General features: G+C 41.4%; 1 protein-coding gene and 1 long non-coding RNA gene across 2 annotated transcripts; one reads left to right on the forward strand and one right to left on the reverse strand.

The window, feature by feature from the left end:
• Nucleotides 1–958: 958 nt before the first annotated feature.
• htr1d (5-hydroxytryptamine (serotonin) receptor 1D, G protein-coupled) lies at nt 959–24,099 on the forward strand. Its single transcript, XM_071498683.1, has 2 exons — nt 959–1,532; nt 20,435–24,099. Exon 2 carries the CDS (start codon nt 21,348–21,350, stop codon nt 22,506–22,508), a length of 1,161 nt encoding a protein of 386 aa, XP_071354784.1. The 5' UTR covers nt 959–1,532; nt 20,435–21,347; the 3' UTR covers nt 22,509–24,099.
• On the reverse strand, nt 5,695–7,592 carry LOC139633176 (uncharacterized). Its single transcript, XR_011693701.1, has 3 exons — nt 7,364–7,592; nt 7,225–7,282; nt 5,695–7,152 (listed from the first exon to the last, which is right to left on the reverse strand). It is a non-coding gene; the product is annotated as an uncharacterized lncRNA (long non-coding RNA).
• Nucleotides 24,100–24,644: the final 545 nt, after the last annotated feature.

Below are 24,644 nucleotides of genomic sequence, written 5' to 3' on the forward strand. Positions count from 1 at the left end.
GCGGAAATCTTCCCTTTTCTACATCACTCTGCTTGAATCTGTGAAATCATTTTGGCGTTTATGGTGCAACATACAGAATCTCAAGCAGACACTGCCGCTAATGTGTTGTCATTGTGCTTTGTGACAGTGAGTATGTGTGATATTGATAGTTGCATTTAAAGTGTCAGACTAGTGAAAACCCAGTGCACTCATGCGTCGGCAGTATCAGCACTGTATCTAGGAGGAATGTGTGCGGACGAGGCTTTAGAAATCATGAAATATTTATGAATATACCAATACATGCAACTATTCTCAAGCTCAACAAGGTGGCGGGTGAGGATCCAGACAGTAGACTATTAGGACTACTCAGAGTATGGACATAGTACTGCAGGAGAGGTTTGAGAGGTTACTTTGGACATTTTTTCAAATTTTCTGTCACCAGCGTACCAGTGAAGTTTAACATAATGAAAAGGGAGGTACACAAATGCATTTTAAACCTTTTTTCTTATGTTAAAATCCACTGTGAAACGCTATGAACCCATGCTGATCTGTCATTCTCTGTGAAGGAGCAAGCAGATATTTAATGGCTGCATTCTAAGTCTTGATGGGGAAGCGTTTGTGTACAACATCTGGGATTGAGGTCTTTTTTTTTTTCCTTTTTGTTATCACTGATTTAATCTTGAAGGATTTCCTCAGAAATCTGAGCTCACAACTGAATTTTATTTTCAAATATTTCCTTTTTAAATTAGCAAATGACTTAAACAGAATTTAAAATAAAGTCATGGTTTTACTGTTAGGTTCAATTTTGACCCTAACCCTATCTGTACCCTATCTTGAGAACCTCTGCCCTACATAGTGTTGCAATAACAGGGCGGACTGTCAAAGAAATCCACTGAATTACTTGGAAACACACGCCTGTGGCTGCAGTGGGTAACTTCTCTCACAATGTGTGTGTGTGTGTGTGTGGGGGGGGCTCGGTGCTCTGCCGTGCAGCCAGTTCCGCTAAAACCTCCCAGAAACACAAATTTGACGGCAACTTGTTGACGACTCTGTAATATCACCCGGAGCAGAGGAGATCGTTCAGCATCTGGAAGCCACCGTGTCTCTCCCCGGAGGGGATACGACCCACACCGAGCTGCGTCTTGGTGCATCAGTCGGAGCTCCGCCGGTACCACAGCTTTTACGCGTTTCACACATTCTGGTCCCTGAACTCTGGAGCCTTTTTTTTCCGCAGAGGCTGTTGTCAAGTCATTAGAGACCAGAGTAAATAAGTACGAGTCGCTCAAGTACCTTGACCCGGACTGAGTTAAGTGTGTTTACACGCAGACACACTCACTTCAGCTTTTAGATGAGATGTGAAAAACTTGGAGCAGGAACATCTACAGAGGCTGTCCGCTGCCGCCGTCTGAATGTAACCAGTCCGTGTTTCGTTTGTTTGCACTGGACGCGCGTAAATGAGGGAGTCAGCTGCCGGGATTCCCTGCCTGATGTTGTGCTGCGCTTATTTCAAAGAAAAATAGGAGGAAAAATCACCAAACGAAGGAAAAACCCCGGTAAGTTTTCTAACATTCTCTTTTTTCTAACATTTCCATCTGTCCGCGCTTGTTTGTCACTATTACGCACGGACTTGTGGGCGCAGAGGAGATGACATTAGACTATATTCCTAGTCGAGACGAAACCGAGAGTGAAGGATAATCTTTCCACTCGCGAAAAGACTAAGACGAGCATCACCAAGTACAAAAAATATCTAAGAAATATCAAACGCAGAGAATCCTGAGATAATCCTAGCACTGGAAGGGAGCAGGAGAAGGTCACACCGCTTGCACCATTTCAGTGACACCAGGAGAAATGCTACAGAGGCTATGACACAGGTCACTACGAGCTGTTGAGCACCAGATAAACAACATATGAGCCCCCATGGGAGAAACAACAAGAGCTCTGCATGGGTTTAAAGGTGTTAGAACATGAGAGATAGGAGGGAAAAAAGTAAGCCCACATGGATAAAATGTGCATGAAACCCCAGTGGGCCAAACTGATTTTCAGGGTGAGGAAACAGCTGGAGGGTGATGGCTTCAAAATAAGGACATGCTTGAAAGCTGGAAAAAAAAAAAAAAACCCTGACCCTAACCGGTCTCTGTTCATCAAAGCAATTTACTGCAGCTTCATAATACTAGATACTTGATCTGCCCTTCGTGTTACCTCAAACATACTTGACCATGATGATATAGTGAATTTTGTGAAAATGATGGAGAAAATGATGGTTACAGGGACTTTTTTCTGACTTGTCTTGTTACAGCCGTTCGGACCTGTGAGTTAACAGCTTATGGTTAGGCTGAGAGCAGGCGAGCCGTTAAATAACGTGATTAAACTTGTTTATTTCTAAATAAGTCTTGAATGTACATAATCTGCTGCTGCAAAGTGCTTCAGAGGGAAGCCACTGGTCGACTGACTGTAATACTGACATTATATTTAAAGTGTTAACCTCCAACCCAGCACAGTTGTGGTGTATGCAGCTGAATTCGTTTAATAGATGTAGAGCAGGGGAGTGGAATTACATGGTGATATTGGCTATAGGTTTGTAGGAGACATTAAAAAAACATGTATGTTGTGGTGGTTTGATATTATGCTGAATGAGGAACTATGCACATGATCATCTTCTAGTTGGATTTGTATGGACTGCAGCAATCCTCATAATATATAATAACCCTCTCTATCTGATCATATTCTCTCTGAAGAAGAAACAGAAATGCCTGAATAACATGAGAAGATGCTTCTTTTGCCATCAGTAGCTGCTGGTAGGAGGAGAGGTGAGCAGCACAAGCATTAAGTCCATTTCAAGCTGGAAGAAAATAGACCTGTTCTCCGCGCTCTCAAGCTTTTCAGAAACCTACCCCAGGCTCTCGTCACAGAGAGAGTGGTGCATTTTTGCTTTAAGTAGCCGACTGATGCGAGAGATACTCAGCGAAATGAAAGAGAATCATTATTACTGTGCCCTGATGAAAAGTATTTCTGAGCACACAATGTCACTCCATGTCACACTCACACGTGTGGAGTTTCCTCTCTCGCTCTCACACTGACACCCCCCGTTCTCCCCCGTCCTCTCACACTTAAGCAGACCTGCTACATGCACACACTCAAAGGTGCACACACACACACTCACACACACACACACACACACACACACAAACTATCAGGGCGTGACTGAAGACAGAGACCTGAATTGACAACCCATTACAATGACAGAACCTCCTCCTCATGCCATACCATCCCTGCTCCCTACTTAATAATGAAAATTATGATAAAAACTAGAAACAAACTAATCTTGGATTATAATATTGTTGAATGTGTCATTTTCTTACACAATGATGGAGGATTTTTCTCCTCTTATCTCGGGGCGTGAGAGAGCACACCACAAAGAAGATTCATTTGTAGCTCATTAGGCAAAGTGTAAAATTCTGGTTTAATAATTAATGCAGGAACAGGCAATTAATGGCTGATGATTTCAGGAGTGCACCACATGTGCATAGAAGAACAGCTTTTTCTAATATCTTATTGCAGAGAGAGAATATAGGATTTTTTTTTTAAAGTCACCATCTACCCCTCATTTGCTCAGAGTCATGTATTTTTTTTCCCTGATAGAAAATTGAGCTGAAACTGAAATGCAGCCCTCCCTGCTGGGACAATCACTGCTCTCATTCAGGGACAAGTGAAGTGATGCTGAGAGTCAGGGTATGTAAGAGTTCAATATCAGAGAATCAAACCTTACAACAATATCATCACTTTTATACAACTACAAATAATACTGACACCCAGCTATAGAGTAGCCTAACTGACCGCTAAACCTCCTCCACAAACAACAATAATGTGAACAGTTATATCCTATAAAGTTTGAGATAAGAGTTTGGAGCGTGGTTTCTTCTTTTAGCCTAAAACCAAAAATACAAGAGCAAAAGTGTAAGGAATGGATTAAACAAATGTCTGATCCAACATAAGCTGCAAAATAGCTGACTTTCGACAGTTGTGAAGCTGGATTTATAGTAGCCTAGTATGATAAGAATTATGTCCAAGGCCATGGGGCATTTCACACTACTTATTTTGTTACAGATACAAGTTACAAGTTATGTTAAAAAAAAAAAGAAAAAAGAATGCTATAGATGCCAGAGTCTACAGCCTACTACTGTTAGCTGCTGTGTCACTTGTTATCTAAGATAGGATTTAATTTGCCAAACTAATTAGTTACATCCCAAAAGCCATTTTTTCTTCTACAAATGTTTAAATGTTGTACATATTTCTGAGTTATCATACATTTGGACTTGGCATGTGGATCAGCTATCTAACTATCTTGATTTATATCACAGGAATAATGCTTAGCATAGAGGATCCTGATGAGACACTTACAGTACTGTATCACACATTCATCACAGCTTTCTCATTGTAATTCACTAGTAGCTGGCTACCATAGATGTAGCACTCACTGTGTAATGTATAGCATGTTTGCATCAGTCTGGCAATGCATCACAGAAGTTTAATGCATCTCAGGACGTGGAGCTAACCGACTCGTTGGACTGAGTTGATGTACAGTATGTACAGTGTTTACATTTGTTTCACAATTTTAGCATTTGTCACTGCATAATGTAAACTGTTCAGCTCCAAAATACCTCTTTTATTACAAGACATAACACAGCAAACACACAAAAACACTTCAGGTAATTTATCGCAGTGTCTCCATTACATTGTTTGTCCTGCAGACTGACTCCATTGTTTCAAGTACCGTGGAGCGCGTGAGTTAGCAGAATTACAGCTGAGCAGATGGCAGGGCAGCGTCTGTTGAGAAGAGTTTGCCATTCAGCCGTATAACACCTTGCCGTGACTACACGTCTTTGTTGCAAATCTTTGAAGTGTCAGAGAAAGATCATGTGGTAATTGTTTCGCTACCTAGAAAATGTCAATATTAGAAGAACGGGCAGGAGATACTGGAAGTGCGATGAGGAAGATGAGATGTACACTGACACCATACCCATTAATTTGCCTGACTGCTGACATGAGCGCTAACTACTGTCAACCAAACTACACTTCCTAAACTCAGTGAGAAGCAGTCAGACAGCGTGACAGCAGGTCTCAGGGCAGCATTACTTATTATTCCCACTACTGCTATAACTGAAACTGATGTGTTAATATGCCACAGCAGTAATAATACACAAGGCAAGCAGATAAACTTGGCAAGTCATAGTCAGTGTCTTCTAGTACGAGCGAGATCAAGTAAACAAGCCAACATAGAGTAAACATGCAAAGAGGTTAGTAAGATGGAGCATCAAAGGCTGATACTGAACAATACAGGAAGACCAAAGGGGAGAAATAAACATAACATCATAAAGGCATTAATCCGCAGCTGATAGATCTGAAAGCATTCAGAACAGGAACCAGGCACAATCAGAGATCCAACAATGTGCCAGAAACACGCCAAAGGCCTGATGTGATCTGCAAAAGAAACTCAGAATCTAATAAACCCATAACAGCACTATCAATGTTACTGATATCAGGCTTCAACCCTGACTTCCTAACATCATTAGAACAGTACTGATCATGAGAATCTTCCACGAGCGAAACAGGACCATTGAGCTACTGACAAATAATTTGCTTCTTCTTCTGAGCTGGACATGTGTTTCCAATACACCAGCATCAGTACTAGCTCAGATTGCAGTTTGGAAAAAAAAAACCTAAATGACTTGAAGACTGAACACACAAATTTGAGAACAGCCTTGACCAATGACAAGATAGCCAAGGCTGCACACGTGGATCCTCAAATGCACAGCAAAAAAAAAATATTCATCAACAATGCAAGATGTTAATCAATCAAAACTCAAAAGCAATCATTGGTCAATGGCAACATATACCAAGATGATAATTAAACCCCACTGGTGATCTGCTAAGTGTGGCGGCGCGAGCACGTGGGGGAGGAGAATACACACAAACCCCTAGGTTTTATACATTACAAATACTGTAATCCGACAACGCCACCCTGGGAATTTCACCCAAGGAATTGTGAACCCTCAATTGATACCAGATATTTTAGAAAGGCATACAGATTCGTTTTACTCAGGAGGCCGGAGACATGGTTCCATCCATCAATAATATTTATTAACCATTTAGTAACATAAGGATGATCATTAAAAATACAATTCACTCAGTAGCAGGGTAACTGAAAGTAACTGGAGCTTAGGGGCTTACTAGTGGTAGGGTAGGCCCATAAAAGGGGGATCCCAGGAGAAGTCACCCGAAAGCACACGTACATACACACCCACACAAGTGGACTCAATACTGGGAGACTCAAGACACTGCACACAAAAAGAGGGCTCCACCACCAAAGAAGGACACCAACCCCACCACCACCGCAGGTACCCAGCTCCTAAAACAAACAAAACATAATTAAGACATTACAACTTCCAACATAAGATATAAACCACGCAGTGGCCAAATGCTGAAACCTTGACACTGGTTATCAGCAGCTCTCACAATGGCCTCCTGCCAGTGGTGTAACCAGAGAAAAAAAGGAAACTAAAGAAGAAAATAGACTAAAGAAAAGAAACTAATTAGTGCTAAATGATCGATTCAATTAATAAATCAGCACATATAACGATACATAAATTAACATGAAAATGAAGAGTAGTAATATCTTACAAATCCTATGTATAACAAAATAAACTACAAGACTATTTGTGGATGAACAGCTGTGTGACTGCACTCACACAACGTAAACCATACCTGATTAAGGCTGCTTAGATGGCAGCTGTAGATACAAAATTACAAATAAATCAGAACATCGCAAAATACAATCCTGCACGATCACATTTCTTCCCATTCACACTTAAAAAACGGGCCCAAGTTAAAATAAACACAGACACATTAAACGATTACAGGCCGAACAACAGCCAGAGGCAAAGCAGCAGCGTCCCTGCTGTGTGCGCCACGGCAGCAGCCGTCGCTCCAACAAGGCTGCGCACGCCAACAGCAGGCCAGTTCCTACAATGCATGCAGATCAAATTAGACCACAATAATAAAATAAAATTGAAAACTAATGTTAGAGTAGGCTACATACCAATCGGGCCGCGTGAGCTCTCACCCGCAGGAAGACAAGGGAATCTGCAGGCGCTAGTCTGATCCAGCAGTCATTACCTAAAGCACAACTGTTGGTAAAATACCATCGGCAGAAAGTTTGCGGCACAATGAAACTGGGGAGGAACCTACCAGCGGCGATCAGCAGGAAGTTCACTGCTCAGAACACGGGAAGCAACAGCCAGGAGATCTATAAAGTCATAAGCAACCAATATAAGCAGTCTCGCAACAAGGACATGCCAAATTGCAAACAACGACGACTCTCTCCTACCTGCAGCAAAGCGGAAGCAAGGGGCACCGGAAACGAGGCGCGCGCTCTCGGCAGAAACGAAAGAGCACCCGAGAGTCACCTGCTTTTATAGTGCGTCCCCTTATGGTGATTGGCCAATAATTACCGAGTGACCTAACAGAAAGATCCTCTTAAGCCAAAAGCCACTACAACAAATCTTTATTCTGCTACATAAGGGTATCAGGAAAAGTGGACAAGTAAGAGTGGAGCTACCATCAGGCTCCACCTCTACAGGGGCAAATTTAAACTGTGCCAAAAATGACCATGAAATCTACTCATTGACCCACTGATTTACAGCAACAATACTGGGAATGTAAATATGCAGATGGTAAAGTGTGTCATATAGAGTGCTGGTAACTGAGTTATCCAAGAGAAGCTGCTGATATGAAGATACAGATTCCCTTAATAATGGTAGATTAAAACAAGTCTAGCACTTATCCTCAAGCCAAAGTATGCTAGTGACAACATTCAGGGTTTCCTACAGAGTTGTACAGTGGAGGCACACTGCAAATGAAGGGTGCCTCCTGTAATGTCAGAGGAAATCATTAGCATTCATTGTATGAAACACATCTGATTCATTAAGATTTACAAGTGCCTACACAGGAGGCATAGCGTGAGCAGCACGTTGGCTGCCTTAAACCTGTATTCCATCTAGTGACCATCAGGGGGCGACTCCACTGGTTGCAAAAAGAATAAGTTCATGGTCTCAATGGCTAGTTTCAAGTCCTCTTCAATACAACATGATGTTCATTTTTTAAACTATGGTCCCATTTGGAGGAAAACAGACAATAAAGCAGGTTATACATTAGGGTGTGGCTACCCTGTGACTGTACCAAACATGGTGACCTGCCTGACAATCAGGATAGAGTACAGATGGTCAGAAAAAGTAAAACTCAAGCCAATACACATCCCAAGTAGACAGCAGAATTGATCACAACAGGAGTATCTGCCGTCAGATGTGTGCGAGACAGGCGTCTGAAAAATGTGGCGGAAATATTTTCTGTGTGGCCACAACACCAGGGAAAGCACAACACAGGAAAGGCCAGGCATTACATTTGTGGCAGGATTGCCTGAACCATCAAAAAAAAAAAAGTTGAAGAAAAAAAAAGGTTGAGAAAAACAGCCCAATCAGCCACAATCAGGTGCTTACATGTGAGAAGAAAACTCACCGCTGCAGACTGAAATCATCCCGATAATAACACACATTTTACCCAACAGAGTCTGCATCATTATATCATCATTAAAGTTCTTAAAGTGCTGATGAGCTGGACTTGTATCATCAATGGTCGTGATTAGACCGTGGCCGATCCCCTTTCGGAAACTCTAGAATCTCAAATCTCTGGCAAGGAAAGTGCAGTTGTGCAGAATCGACACTGCGCACCAAATTTCCTTTACGTCCGTACCCTAACATTTATATTTATCTTTGATGTTGAATTTCAAATGCATTGTTAAAATTTGAGTTTCATAAGGTAAAGTTTAAAACTATGAAAATATCCAAAATGGGAGTTAGACAGAAGTGACAATTGTACAGCTGGTTCTTTATACTGGAAGAATATTGACACAGATTCAAACGTTGCTTTTTACGCACACTAGCTCAACTCCCCCAGCCTTTTTCATCAAATCCTCTTGTCACTCTTTATGCCGCTCAGTTTTCTCTTTACACTGGAATTAAAGGAATCCAGAAAATTCAGACTGTATCAGTGGTAATCCCACTGGATTTACAGCCTGGATTATTCACAAGGGATTGGTCTCAGTGTAAGAAAGCTGTTTTTTATTCACAATATAAACTCCCTGTCTCTCTCTCTCTCTCTCTCTCTTCATCATTTTCTACACCTTTGTTACTGTAGAGATTGCGATCCACTACACTGTAGTATCTCAGGGAAATGTGAATCATGTTTTGTTTATATTTGGGATGATTTAACCCTCGTGTTTTTTTTTCTGATTTTTGTTGCATTTCAGTCCGTACCGCTCCGTCCCTGACCAATTTACAGTCAGCCTACCCATATAATTAGAGCTGAATCCTGAGACTGGGCCCTCCAGATGAATGCTGTAATTATAGATCATAACAATGTGTCACTTACCGTGGAGATGACAGCAGGGATCAGCAGAATCCATACAGGCCTGTACTCCCCACTCTCACAGCAGTAGCTCTGCCACTCAGGCCATTAGCGGTCAATGTTTCAAGATTGACTACTTGTTGAAAGATGCCTGTTTCCATTACCTGAAGGGCACTGACGAGAGTAGCTCTCTCACATTATCCAAGACACTGTAATTTGTTGGCTGAGAGCCTTTAGAGCGAAACGTCGGAGAAGTGGAAAATACCACACTATAAAGAAAAATTCAGGGCTTTTAGAAATGTCTGTGCTGTAGCACAGTCCATCCACTGTATGAGGTGGAAAAGACAAAACATTATAGGAGCTTTTGATCTACTTTTCACATGGCAGCAACTTTCTGTCATTAACAGCTGAGCTGTTAATATGTGATAGTTTCCCACAAACAGATCAGGAGGGTAAAGTAGCCCTGTAAAGCAATTTTTGAGTCATCTATTATGCTAATGACCCGGTGTCATGAATGCACACCTCCTTGTGAATAGGTGGCACTCATCAGCTAAAAATGAACAATTCATGATTTACATTCATCCAGTTAAGAGAATTTGGTCAATCCGACTTTGATCTTTAATAAACCTCAAAGAAAAGAAAAAATAGAGATTCTGAATAAGAATACACAAATGTTCCTGCATGAGGCCAATTATGTGTGAAGCACATGGCAATTATGACCTTCCAATGTCAGTAAACGTTGTCCTAATTCTTAATGTGACTTGACAATACTCCATTTTTAACTGAATGCCTAGCGTTTTAATGTGCTTACTGTACACAAAAACACAGAAGTTTGTGTTCTTGGCACAAACCATACAATGTGATAAGATCTTCACTATATAGCTGTACAAGATCTAATCAGCCCACAGTGACGGTGTCTGCTGGTACCACTCTGCGCTGGTGTAGCTGGAGAACAATCTCTCATCAGCTAAGATATTACTCACAACATGCACAGTGCTGCAGGGCTCGGTTCCCAGTCCAATTTCATTGCACACGCTAACAATCAGCCACATGAATCTTAATCTTTCATTTCACTGCCATGTTGATGACACCCAACTGTTTCTCCTGTTAAAGCCCACTGCCACTGTTTTACCGCGTTAGGGATCTGAGGATCAGAAGTCAGACAAGTAAATTGTAAAATCCCCGACACGCTGACAGTCATTAGTGACAGGTCCAGAGTATATCTGGTACTTTGAAGTGCATGAAAATGACCAGGTAGAGATTTTATTTTCATTGTACTCCTTAAAGATGTAGCGTCAGCGTTTTGTTTCACTGCCCTTGGTTGACAGTTTCAATCCTGTTTGACTTGAAATCAACTAAGCTATTAACCCTTTTTCCCAGAGAAATACCGTAGTTTCTTTGAATCTATTCTCATTTCTATAGCATGTTTTAAACACAAGGCCAATTCAAAGTGCTGAAACATGACCCAGAAATGCATAGAAAAACATTTAAAATCACAAGGAAGAGGAAGGTACAAGGAGCTGGTCCCATCAGTTAATTTAGTCTGTCATACATCTTCTTGGCCACATGTACTGTTCACTTTAAGCCCTTCTAGAAAAACCAGCACTTGATCTTTGTGTCCTTAACACGGTCTCATATGAAAGATCCTCGAATATTGCTGTTTACATTTCTGAATAATTCATGTTTAGTTTGGTGCTTATACGGTAAACAGGAAGCAACTGTTAGTGTAACTAATGACCTTCTGATGTCAGTAAACGCTGGCTTGTTGCTTATTGTGAACCATTGGACAAGTGTTTAAACCATCGTGTCTACTGTACACAAAAACACAGAACCTTGTCTTCTTTGCACAAACCAAACAGTGTGATAAGATCTTGTGCACTTCAGCTGCACAAGATCTAATCAGCCCACTGTGAAGTTCTCTGCTGGGACCACTCTGCACTCTGTGCAGGTGTAGCTGGAGAACAATCTCTCACCACTGCAGCTCATCTTCCTCACAACATGCACAGTGCTGCAGGGCTCGGTTCCCAGTCCAATTTCATTGCACACGCTAACAATCAGCCACATGAATCTTAATCTTTCATTTCACTGCTGTGTCAACGACACCCAGCTATTTCTCCTGTTAAAGCCCACTGCCGCTGTTCTGCTAAGTTTGAGATCTGAGGATCAGAAGTCAGACAAGTGAAATTAATTTAAAGGCAATAGAAATGATTCTGCAGTCTAAAGGTCTGTAATGATAGCTGTCCATCGAGCCCACCTGAAACTCAAGCTAACTTTCTCACCTTTTAAGAGAGAACTCTGACTCTGGTCAATTTTACAGTCATGAGGAGCACTACTCTACTGTTCCCCAGTGGAAACAGTTGTACAGTGTCTTCTGTGGCTTTGAAGGGAGTTTGTTTTTTCTTAATCAGTGATTTATTATTTTATCGATTATATGGGAAAAAAATATTTCTTTGAAGTGAAGTTGGATTTACTCATTTTAAGAGAGTGAAAATTCACTGAGGGTAGATTTAAGGGGAGCTGAAGAAGCTTGGGATGAATAAACAGCATCTCAGGGCTCGTGTCTACACAACACAACTAAATCTCTTTTTCATTCAACAGTAGATCAGCAGTTGAACTAACGGCAGTCACAGTCTGAACTGGCTTTAATATTCAGCTGTGCTTTCTTTAATATGTTTTCAGGTCCCCTGATATATTCAGTTTTATTCTCTATCTAATGCTCTGTACACTTATTGTTAGTCATGTGCTATCTTACTGAACTCTTTGTTTGTAATATCAATTTCTGTCTATATAAAGTAAGCCTCTAATAGGCTCTCAAGTTGTCCTCTTCAGTGCTCTCGTCAAACATCCGTTGTTGTTTCCGGATGGATCATTGTTTTCCAACCTCTGCCCCTTTCGCTTTTATGACTCATACACACACTCAAACACGGAGGATAAAGATAAAAGCACTGCTGTTTGTCACCAAACACTGATATGAACGTTACCTGCAGAGCTTCCTCACTTAAACCTCTCAAATTTAGATTTGTTGGTGTTGTTGGTCAAACTACATCCTCCTCACTGTCTACATCATGGCATCCACAGCCTGCTCTTTTCTGTTGTCTTTAAATATTGTGGTGGCTTCTTACCAGTGTAGATTTTTATAATTCTATTCAAAAGGTCACATTTTTTTGTTTTTATCCCTGTGCAATAAATTTAGCCTGTATACTGTATGTGCTGCGAACAGATGTTTCTGTTAGTGATGGTAACTTTGTTTACTGCTAATGACACTTCAGCCATATTTAGTCCACAAAAACAAGTCAAATACGGAAACTGAGAGCAAGAAGAGATAAAGTTTGCCCAAGAGGGGAAGCCTACAGTGACAGCAGTTTCATCAGTAGAGCCTCTAACTGAACATGTGATCTACTGTACTCTCAGAAAGGGTTGTTAAATATACGGTATCTACTTTGACCATTTTTTTGACAATTGCCAATGCGACACAATTACGACAGCAGGACAGAGCTTGTATTTAACATCTTTAAGGTTGTAATCCTTAAAGTCTTCATTGTGTCAACCCCTGTTTTTGATAGCGATGACGACTATGCTGATATGGCCGTTAAATATATTGTGTGTGGATGTGCATATGTCATATAACTATAAATCACTGGGTTGAAAATGTATCCAGCGGGGATCGAAACCACCCAAGACAAGAGTTTGTTTTGATCCAGTAACCCAACAGTAATATTACAATAACACACTGAGACACAAGCACTGGTACCGGTGATGAATGTATTCCAGTAGAGGTGTTGCGTGTGTCCTTCTGTTGCATTCCTGATAAAATAACTGCTCAAAACACAGCTCCTGCTCTGAGTGAGTTTACTGTAGGAGATAAGCTTGACAGTGTGAGGACTCAGCAGACACATCAGATCACACTGGGCTATTCTGAAGTCTGTCTCCGCTCAGCATCACTGACGTCCCTCAGGACGGCCTGTTCGCATCAGTCTTCAGTCTGTGTCCTTGTCTAAAAAAATGTTTAGATTGTCTGGAGACCAGCAGCTGTCTAAAATATAGTGTTTTTAATGTGTGGCAAACATGCATGTGACTGTGATGAACAACGTGAAGGGATTTATTTGAAGTGGTATATTTTATGCCATTTTGAATGGATAATTACTGGAGTCATGTAAACAGGATTAATGGAGGGAGCTCTCACACTTTGAGCTGCATTTCTTGTATAAAGTTGCAGCCTGAAACAAGTGAATCTGCAACAACTTTATTTATTTATTTACTTTTGGCATTTTGCCTTTAGAGAGAGACAGGAAACATGGGGGAGACAGAAGGGTATGTCAGGAAGGGTTTGTCAGGGACCCCAGCCAGGAATCAAACCATGGATGTGCAGTTACCAGGGCTCCCCTGCAGCAACTTTTCTGAAAATGTGCAATGTAACTTACTTCCACTTTGTCTTAGTTTGCAATAAGAATTGCAAGTCAGTGGGAAAAATGATATGAAAAGAAAAATCTGTGTACTGCTGTGGTAAAGTGGTTAATTTACCTAGGCATAATGTACAGGGTTAGGAATAATCTACTTGGTTTTTTAAAGGTGAGGTTTAATCTATTTGGGAATGGAAATCGGATTATTTTATGGGGAAAATGGCAGAAATGTTATTGTAGTTACTACTATTTCTTTGAAAAATAACACCAGGTTTGAAAAGAAATTGCAGACTGGCTAATTTAGTGTGTTCTGTGATCCTGCACAAGGCTACCTAGAATTTATCTTTTGTTTTATTAATGCATATTTAACACTAACAATGTTCTAATCGCAAGCTCTTCTATCATCACCCCAGATTTAAACCAGAGTCCTGTCTCTTTCTCTCTGTCTCCTCTCTCCTCCTTACACACACATAGATTAGCTCATAGTCGGCTGTGACAGAGAATCTCTGCATTGACTCATGCATCGCAGGCCCACTCTCAATAAAGGGCCTCTCAGGTGTCCTAGATTTACACTGGATCTGTTCCACTTTCTAAGGGTCATGTGCACACAGTGAGTGTGAGGAGTGTATTACTTTGGAGTAGTGTAGAAAAAGAAAATGTTGGTGGGAAGGTTGTCTCTGCAATGGGAGGCTTTGATGTGTTGTTAAAGTTGTTGAAGGCTGCATTTGGACTGATTTTTACATCCTGCTATGTAACCAGTTTATAGAAGAGCTGAGATTATTCTTCTCAGGCTTTATAATGAGTCCTGAGGATTGCGCCCAGAGGTTTGAACAGACCTCTGTCACTGGTTAACGACACTCCCATACACCCTCTCTGCAGTTCATTTGTTAGCACACCGATCAGTCACCATAAATCAACACGAACCTGTGAAGCCCCTCTGCTTCTATTTAGGTGTGTGTGTGTGTGTGAGTGTAGGTGGATGGTTTGTGGAGTGTGGTGCAAGTGGTGCATGTACTGTATGTGTGATTGTAGATGTGCAAGCTTATGCACACGTGCAGCCCACACAGCCTGAGAGAAACACCTACGCTCCACGCTCCCAGGCTCCTGCGAAAAGCTGAGATACGATAAACCCTTGAGCCCTTGAGAAATAATGTGATTTCGTTCGCCTCTTCCTGAACTGCAGTGCGACATGCCAGCATGTTGCACTTCATACAGTACATGCCAGCCATTCATAAAAAGCATTTCCATTTGCGCTGCTCTCTCTGTGAGTAAATCTGCCTTTACAGGTCTGGGCTCAGTCGCTCTCTGCTGTCTGTTTTGCTTGTGTACACTTTAACTTTTGGGCTGAAGTCATGTTGACTGATAAAACATTCCTACCAGTCTTATTTCCCACACATGATGCAGCCAAGCAGGTGCTTGCTGGTGCTCAGCAAACTACATTGTAAAAAATGATTTTTTATTACTAAATCCAACGACAGCATGCTGGCAGCAAAATGAGCCGCCGTCATTGAGAATGCACGCTTGGCTATGAGACAGTTGAACAATGATTATTATGGAAGCCACTGTCTGTTCAGGAGAATTTTATCTGTAAATAACTGTAATCATTTTTTTAAGCAAAAAAAAGAAAGGTTTGAAATATCTTTCAGTCCTGAGTGGTGTCTGCAGGTATTCCTTTCAGGCGGCATACTCCCCCAACAATGTTCACTAGTAAGCAAAAGCAGCGTGTTTGTAGGCGTAGGGTAATGACCAAAGGGAACTCAGATGAGTATTTTTACACATATTTGTAAACTCAGATCTTCCCTGATCCGGACTACAGCAGCAGGACAGCAACAGCACAATGTTCACAGACTTCAGTATAAAAATCAACCTGCAATAATTCAAACATCCTGGAAAAAGAGGGAGAAAAATCCCCAGTGGAAATTAAGCCCCTGTTTTGAAGCTGAACTGATTACAAAACAGTTCACAGCATGATTCTGTGTAAAGCTGCAACTCAACCGATCCCCCAGACTCCTCTTTTATCCAAACACTCTTCCATTTGCCCCATCAGCAATCCCCAGCCTCTCTCTCCCTCCAGTGATGTAAACTTCTGCCACCCCCCATCCCTCGAATCCTCCGTCCACGCACGCACACAAACACACACGCACAGACAGTAGATCCTCGCTCACCTACCGTATAGTGCACGCTTGAGTAAGCACCAGACATTAGCTGACAGCGGAGGTAGCGATGGTTCTGCCTCCTCTGAGCTAAATCAGTTAGCTTCTCTCCAGTGGGGCCATGCGGTGTTTGCAGGCCTGCTGGGTTCAGAGGGTTTTACTGTTCCACCCAGACCAACAAACAGGCTGCTGCACACTCTGCTTGGATTTGGCTTAAACCTGAAAAGGACTGAATTGGATTTGAATGTGAATGGGGGGGGGGGGGGTGATGCAAAGGAGCCGACTGGGCAGGGCTGTGATACTGTACATAGTTCTCCTCATCAGACCCTCAAGAATGCATTTTTTTATGTCTCGTGCATGTTTTTATTGTGATCTTGCTAAGATAAGCTCACATCCCACCTCATTGGGCTGAGCCACGTCATGTTGTATTAGATCTTCAATTTCAAAGCCAGATGCAGACACTAATATATTTCACACAAACAATTTAGGCAAGGCCTGTTCTTGACTGAAAATCTGTTCCTCTCATCCATTCATTATGAACCTCATTATCTCATTGTGCTGTAAACCAGACCCTTACGAGATAAGCCTTGTTCTTGACATGTGTGATGTGTAAACAGATAAGCTGTTCAGCCATCTATCAAACATGCTACTGTACGTGTGTGTGTGTGTGTGTGTGTGTGTGTGTTAACCAGTCACACATTATAGTGGACAAGGGGACAGGTTCACGTCAGCCCTCTTACTTAGCTCACTGTGTAGTGCCTTCAGTATCTACAACACTACAACTGAGCTTCATTACCAGACACCCAGTGTGCTCATCCGTCTCTTTTGCACTGGTGCAATGAAGTGTGACTGTAAAGGAGTCATGCTGTGTCATGCTTCACCCATCAGCTATCTGTCATACATCTGCACGTGATGTTTTGTTCTTCTTTGTATTTACAGTACACACGCGACAAAAATCAAAAACATTCATAACCAGTGCAGGGTCTTAACTGACGTTTGGTTTACTCACCACGAGGTGTAATGGAATAACCCTGATAATGACATAGTGATGTCATCAGGGTTATGTTAGTTTTGGCTGGAAACCAAGTGGCAACCTCAGGGGCTGAAAAATGAAGCCAACATGGAGGTGCTGAAAACTTTTGGATTAGCTGGCAGTTAGGCAGAGGGAGGCACTGCCAAGGTGGTGATGGTGGAGCAGCCCGCTCTGAGCTTCAAAACCATTCTTCAGAAACCAATGAAAGACGTCACGGAGGCTACGCCCATCTTTATTTACGGTCTATGCTAAAAACCTGCATTACAACTCAGGGATATGGAGTTTGAAAGATATAGACATTTAGGAGGCAGGGAGGGTCTGATAAAAGATGGTATGAAGCTGCAGTATGGGAAATGTATGATCTGGTGTATTTGGGGGTGCGACTTATACAGGGGATTTAAACTCAGGATATCTTGAGCTGTTTCTTTTTTTGTTTCTTACAAGCCCAGCACCTTGATTTAACTGCAAAGCTAAATTGCTGGAGTACTTTGCTGGAACTGACTTAATGTCGTTGGGTACCATATTTGATTGCAACATTTTTTTTTTCCTTTTTGTTTTTCTTCATTTTTTTAACAGGGAAAATCAAGCTACATATTTTTAGCAAAAGCTACATTTTGTTACTTTGTGTTGCATATTTCCTTGACCACTGCACAACGATTAAAAAATACACGAATACGAAATCATGAATACAAAAAAATACTGCATTATTAACACAAATGGTAATTACAACAAGTTAAAATAGAAACAATACAAATTCAAATGAATGATACATTTAATAAGTGTTATTTTCCAGTCTCACTTGGTATTTTGGTTCTAACCCAGAAGCCTCAACCTTACCATCAATGATTTGCAATAATAATGGTATATAGTGTAAATAACAATCCGTATAATGGCTCTTCCACTGTTTGAACAGGCAGGGCATTAAGCAACATGTCTGGATCCCTGATAACAAACCTTTGGTTTTAAATTGTTGTACATGAGGAGAAGAACGCATTTGACTTGGCTACAGAACTGTACAGGACTGATGCTTGTGCTCCAGGAAACAGCAGTGGATACTGACATGACTAACCATGACACTAAGGCAAGCTACAAAAGCGATTCCTGTTTTGCAGCATCATTATAATGCATAAAAGCTGCAGTGCAGATCAGCAGGAGTCAGTGAGACCAGCGCTGCACTTGCTTGCCTTGGTTGGTACAATCAGTACTCTGTGCCCTTTTCTTTGCTCTTAAACAGTATGTACAGGTCTGCGATGGAGGGCAGCCAGTAGTCCACTACCCTTTCAGCCATTTGAATGTCATGGCAAAGGCTTTTATTCGATCAGGACAAAGCAGGGACAAAAACGTATGTTTCAGGATATGTTGGATGTGAGGAAACTCTGAATTAATGGTTCCTATAACTAAAGCTAAAGATGTTATGTTCTCTTGGTTCTTATCAGGTAGAGAACAGCACGTCACCTCCATCCCAGGTTTACATTTGAACTGGTTGACCAGCTAGTGAAACATCTACAGTCTGGTGGTGGACACAAACAGATGAGAAAACCTGTGTATTCCTAGTAATTAAACTCAGTGCATGAAATGTATTTTTCCATGTGCGACCCATAAAGTGAGCAGAAGGGAGTTTCCCTTCAGTGATTCCCTAACATCATCACCACTGACAGCACACATTGCATATAAGGAACACACAAGGCTCCAAACCAATCAATAGTCAGTTTGGTTTATCAAAATGTTTGTGCTCATCAGAGACGCTGCAAAAGAATGTGCTAAACAGACAACCTGCTATTTAAGATGCCTATTTGCTGTCATAGCCGAAGCACAGTAATTCCCCTGAAGAGCCCAGCTGCCAGTCAACACTTCAGTTAATGGAGGTGATTTGCAGAGTTGTATCAGGAACAAACACACACTCAGAAATCAGTCCTGACGCTTGTAATTTGCCAGCAGAAGGATGTGTTAGGTGCGGGGAGAAAAAAAAAAAAGGCAAATATTTTTAATTACTGCAGCACACATCATTATTTGTTTTTCAGCAGCTTTGCTCCTTTGTATTCCAACATCACTTCATAGCTTGTTGATGTGTGAAATGCAAAATATTCCCAAGAAAATAATTAACAAGCAGACAAACCCCGCTCCAATAACAAAATCTTGTTAATTTGTGTCTCTAATCCCTGTCGTTCACACCTCAGTCACTTGAGCATGCGATGCTATTAGTTTAATTTTACAAAAATGTTTAAAGTAAACCATTTATCATTTGTCACAAGGTCGGTTATGGCATCAGTTCTGTCAGGTTTCTTGCAGTATTTATTGTGTGGGTCGTGATACAGTAACAGTGGTTTCAGCCATCATAACGCCCCATTTTAGCTGCACTGAAGCCATTAAATGTGTTAATGCATGTTTTCCCTTTTTCCTTTGAATTATGAGTGGTCAGTATTCATGTTGCTGCTTGTAAATAATAAATTAAAGCAAACCTTATCTATGATAAGCTCGAGGGAGGGACCTCCTTCACCTTCTGTGGTGATTAATAGTCATTTTAAGTCCTCATCGCCATTGGGACAGAATACCACATTTCCACATTTCACTTCCTATCTCTTTGGTTGTACTTGAAAATAAGTCGGCTTTCTGTTACTCTTACCTGGAGGCAACATCTAATTTCCGTGCACCATTTACAGTCATGTGAAGCAAGGTTCATACAGCGAGTTTATACATCACAAGAGCAAAAGTTTATCTGGGGCCTTGTCAGTGAGAAAAAAAAGTTGCAGTTGTTAATGATATTTGCTTTGAAACATCATTAAAATTGGTCCTCTGTCTTTTTTTGAATAGTTAATATAAAACCAAACAACATCCCGAGGCAGTCAGAGGTGGCAAACATCTGAGCCAGGTGTGCATTTTTAGGGTTTTTTTTTTTTTTTTTTTTTGCATTTTTAAGTGACATAAAATATGGGGAAATGACATACAACCTACCAGTAAATTTTTACTGAAGCATTTTCATTGGAAAACCCTGTAGATGCTAAAATTTATTACAAAATTGCACTGGATTCCTCAGTAAAGCACCAGTTTTATGAATAGTTTCATATAGTGTTTAGAGCAAAGCAAACAGGTCTTGGTGACTTTAATAAAGTGTCTTTATATTTGCTTCTCCTGGAGATTTCAATGCCAGACTGACGACAAATGTAATAAATCAACACAGTAACAGAAGGTGTGTGGGTGTTAAGTCCATGTATCAAGTCATAATGCTCCATATACAGGTTGAGGTTGAGTTTACAGGTTGTTCATGTGCATTTATGGCCCCTGATGTGTGTTCTTTATCATGTAGGTTGTTTGTTTATGTGTGTGTATGCATATGCAGAATATGGGGGGAGGGGAAAGTTGAACATAACTAATCTTCCTCCTGTTTTTCTCTCTCATTTTGTCCATTCCAGGATGAAACTGCTGCAGAGGAAGCTGCATGAATGTCAGAGAAAACCTTCCTATCCATGTTGATGCTGCACCTGAGAGTTTATCTGACAGACAACACTGCGAAGAGGAGAAGCTAACACACAAGCATTTAACACTGGGAACCTGAGAAAAAAGCTTTGCTGATCATGGCATTTTACTGCAAATCTCTCTATACCTGCCAAAACCACATGGATATCCAGCAATTATCTACAAGCAGCCTGGATGACTAGAATATTCCCTCGTCATGTAACTGTAATGTTCTGGCTTTCCAATATCATCAAAGACACGAGGCACGGCCAAGTTTCAATGGAAACCTCAATTTAGAGGGCTTCACGTGGACTTCAGAATAGATAAGAGAGACAACAAGCATACCCGTGTATCTGTCGTCATCATCTTCCTTCATGCAGCTCCCCGCTTAGCTTTATTGAAAAGGAGGAGCCCACTAAAGCATTTGATAGATAGGAAGGCTCAGTCTGAAGGTGTTGTTGCCGGCTGGCTGCTGGTTGGAGATGAGATAAGAGCATTGGGAAGAGACACAAGAAGTGGCTGTCTGACAGGAGCCGAATACAAATTAGGATTTCTCTCTCCTGCAGCTACACCAGTGAGGCAAATCAATACTGGAGAAGCAAAATGGACAAATTAGTAAGTCGTGAACTGTGAAATGTTTGCTACAGGTTGATAATGACATCACATTGTAATACACAGGATGGGAAATCAAGGGAAATATTGTCTCAGTTACTAAAAGGAGGATAAAAGACACTTCTACAGCCGAAAACAACAGCGCCACGTTGGCCCTCTCCTGTGTCATGCCTGAACTGATCAGAGTACAGTTGTAGATAATAGTGATGACACTGTGACAAACCTTCTAGAAATAAGGTTTTAAAAGGAGCAGTCGAGATGGAGCTGGATAATAACTCACTGGACTACTTCACCAGCAACTTCACAGAGATCCCTAACACCACAACTGCTCCACCGTGGAGCAACGCCACGCTTCTTGGCCTGAAGGTCTCCCTGTCTGCGCTGTTAGCCATTGTCACGCTGGCTACCATGCTTTCGAACGCCTTTGTCATCGCCACCATCTTTCTCACCAGGAAGCTCCACACACCCGCCAACTTCCTGATCGGCTCCCTGGCCGTCACAGACCTGCTCGTGTCTATTTTAGTCATGCCAATCAGCATCCTCTACACCGTCAGCAAGACCTGGTCGCTGGGGCAGATTGTCTGTGACGTCTGGCTGTCGTCTGATATCACCTTCTGCACGGCCTCCATCTTGCACCTGTGTGTGATTGCACTGGACCGATACTGGGCCATCACAGATGCTCTGGAGTACCCAAAACGCCGCACCATGCGCCGGGCGGGGATCATGGTCGGTGTGGTGTGGGTGATCTCCATATCGATTTCCATGCCTCCACTTTTCTGGCGGCAGGCCAAAGCCCACGAGGAGCTGACAGAGTGTATGGTGAATACAGATCAGATCTCTTATACCCTATACTCCACCTTTGGGGCCTTCTACGTTCCCACAGTGCTTCTCATCATCCTCTACGGTCGGATCTATGTTGCTGCTCGCTCCCGCATCCTAAAGACGCCATCGTCCTCGGGGAAACGTTTCACCACAGCACAGCTCATCCAGACCTCTGCAGGCTCCTCTCTCTGTTCTCTTAATTCCGCCTCTGCCCAGGAAGCACACCTACACTCTGGCAACGCGGGAGGTGGAGTAGGAGGAGGAGGAGGAGGATCGCCTCTGTTCATGAACAGTGTGAAAGTGAAGCTGGCAGACAGTGTCCTGGAGAGGAAACGTCTGTGTGCGGCTCGGGAGAGGAAAGCGACCAAGACTTTGGGCATCATTCTGGGCGCGTTCATCATCTGCTGGCTCCCGTTCTTCGTCGGCACGCTTGTTACGGCCATATGTAAAGAGTGCGGGTTCCCACCAGTGCTATTTGACATATTTACCTGGCTCGGATACCTGAACTCCCTCATCAATCCTGTAATCTACACCGTGTTCAACGATGAGTTCAAACAGGCTTTCCAAAAACTCATCAAATTCAGACGGTGGTCCTGAAAAACTGCAGTGGATTAAAAGTGACATCTCTAAGGAAACATTGAGAGAAAGTGACAAAGAATTAACAAGATAATGGATAATAATAAAAGTACTGTACACTTAAATGTCCCATCTAGTAAACATGTGATATGTCCTTTTTTTTTTACATCAACAGCTCTGTGCCATAGCTCTTTAGATACCTACAGTATGTCCATCATTTAGACTTATGCATGCTTTAAAAGCTAGAAATCTTCCCAGTGATATGATTATGGCTCTCATCTTAAAAAGATACATAAAGGGAACTTGAAGTCTATTTCATTTCACAGGGACACTGCTGATATTTCTTGAACAAGAGCAAATATTTAAAACAAAGACTGGTGTATCTGTATGAAAAGAGTAAACTCAGAGTGACTGGATTCAATCCAGCGGAGATGCAAAGCCATGAAATATATGTCGTCTTAATCTCTGTGTCATACTGTATGCTGCTGCTCCCATATAATGTTTCTGTGGTACAGTAAAGACTAAAAACCTCCAGAGATTCAGTAAAAAATGTCTCCATATGTGCAATTATACTTGAAAGCGGTGTGTGTGTGTGTGTGTGTGTGTGTATGTGTGTGTGTGTGTCTGCATGAGTGTGTGTAGAGGTAGTTACTGTAATATATGCGTGTTTGAGGAGGGGAGGATTGTCAAGTGTTTGACATTTACTGTGTACGTGCTATTCTCCACTGAGGCTTGTCTCATCATTACAGAGAAATGGAAACAGCTTTTTCTTTTTCACACTGCCTCTGAATATTAAGTAACACCCTGTGCCATAGAAATGAATAGACCCTTCCAAAAAATCCTATGAAAGAATACGCTCGAGCACAAAAGGACTAGGTGAGTGCAAATGATCAGAGTACTGAGAGGATTATTAATTTTGAGGAACTTATTTATGAATTTGTTTTCTTCATGTATATGTTTGTATATGTTTCTTTATGTGAAAGATTGGCAGATGCAGTTCACTCTTGCTGGAAAGCTGACTTGCTTATGTTAAAATGGCAACAATGACAAAGATGATATGGATCATGTCATTGTTTTTTGATAGTGTCTTCATGATGCAGCTGTCTGTCATTTTATTTTTCTATTGATGTGCTCATTCCTGACAATTACACGCTCACATGATTAAAAAAAAAATCACTGCAGTATGAGCGGTGGAACAAAATTGAAAAAAAATCTAATTATTAAATGAATAGATAGACTTGCTGTAAATATAAAACAATAGGGTATGAAAACCGCATTTGATAAAGATAAATTAGCCACCACTCAGTAAGCGGCCATATCTATGACCCCGCTCTTGACATTCCTCTTCAACAAGATCCAGAAATTAAATGTCAGGTGTCACTACTTAAACCATCTCAACAACTCCTGACCATAATGATACTGTGGTAGTGTGTATCTTCTTAATAAATGTATCTTATCTAATCCATGCTATTAGCCAGCTTTTCTACTGTACTCAATGTCAGAACATGTTAAATGTTAAACTCTCACACCAGTGAACACATCTTTGTATAATACAATACATTTGAACAGCAGAATATAGATGAACAATTAAAAGAAAGTTATCTCATAAAAACTGCATAACATAAAATGCTAGTTTCTTGGTCTTGGTCTTTGGTTATGAGGTAAGTTAAGAGATGCTGCATAAATAATACTGTAGGCTTGGTATCTGTTCACTCCACAGATCAGAGCATCTCCACCTCTGGAGCAACAACACAGGGTGAACTAATGGATCTCCATCTGTTTCTGCCATTAATTCTTTATGTCTATCTCTGAGAGTGGGTGCTGTATATAACAGTAGACAGTACATCTTTGTGATATCACAACCATCAGTGCTCTCATTCTCTCACCTCTGGTCTGTAAATGACTGGTCAGACAGTTTGGAGGAGTGGACAATCTTAGTCAGTGCGATCATGCTGGAAGAGTACTCTCAGTCCACAGGAAAGAGACCAGCTTAACCACTTAGAATGAATTTATTATTAAAGTGCAATATTCATTAGTTTATATTTCTAAAGAGACGGAGCATAAGATGTAACCATTACGGATGTTGAATGTGTTTTTAATTGGTTGGTTTTTAGCTGTGCTGGCAACATGAGTCTGTGAATGACGATGTCGATCAGT

This window comes from Trachinotus anak, unplaced genomic scaffold (genome assembly GCF_046630095.1).
Source record: "Trachinotus anak isolate AG129_WGS33_773 ecotype Australia unplaced genomic scaffold, CSIRO_AGI_Tana_v1 ptg000015l, whole genome shotgun sequence".
In the NCBI taxonomy this organism is placed as follows: Eukaryota; Metazoa; Chordata; class Actinopteri; order Carangiformes; family Carangidae; genus Trachinotus; species Trachinotus anak.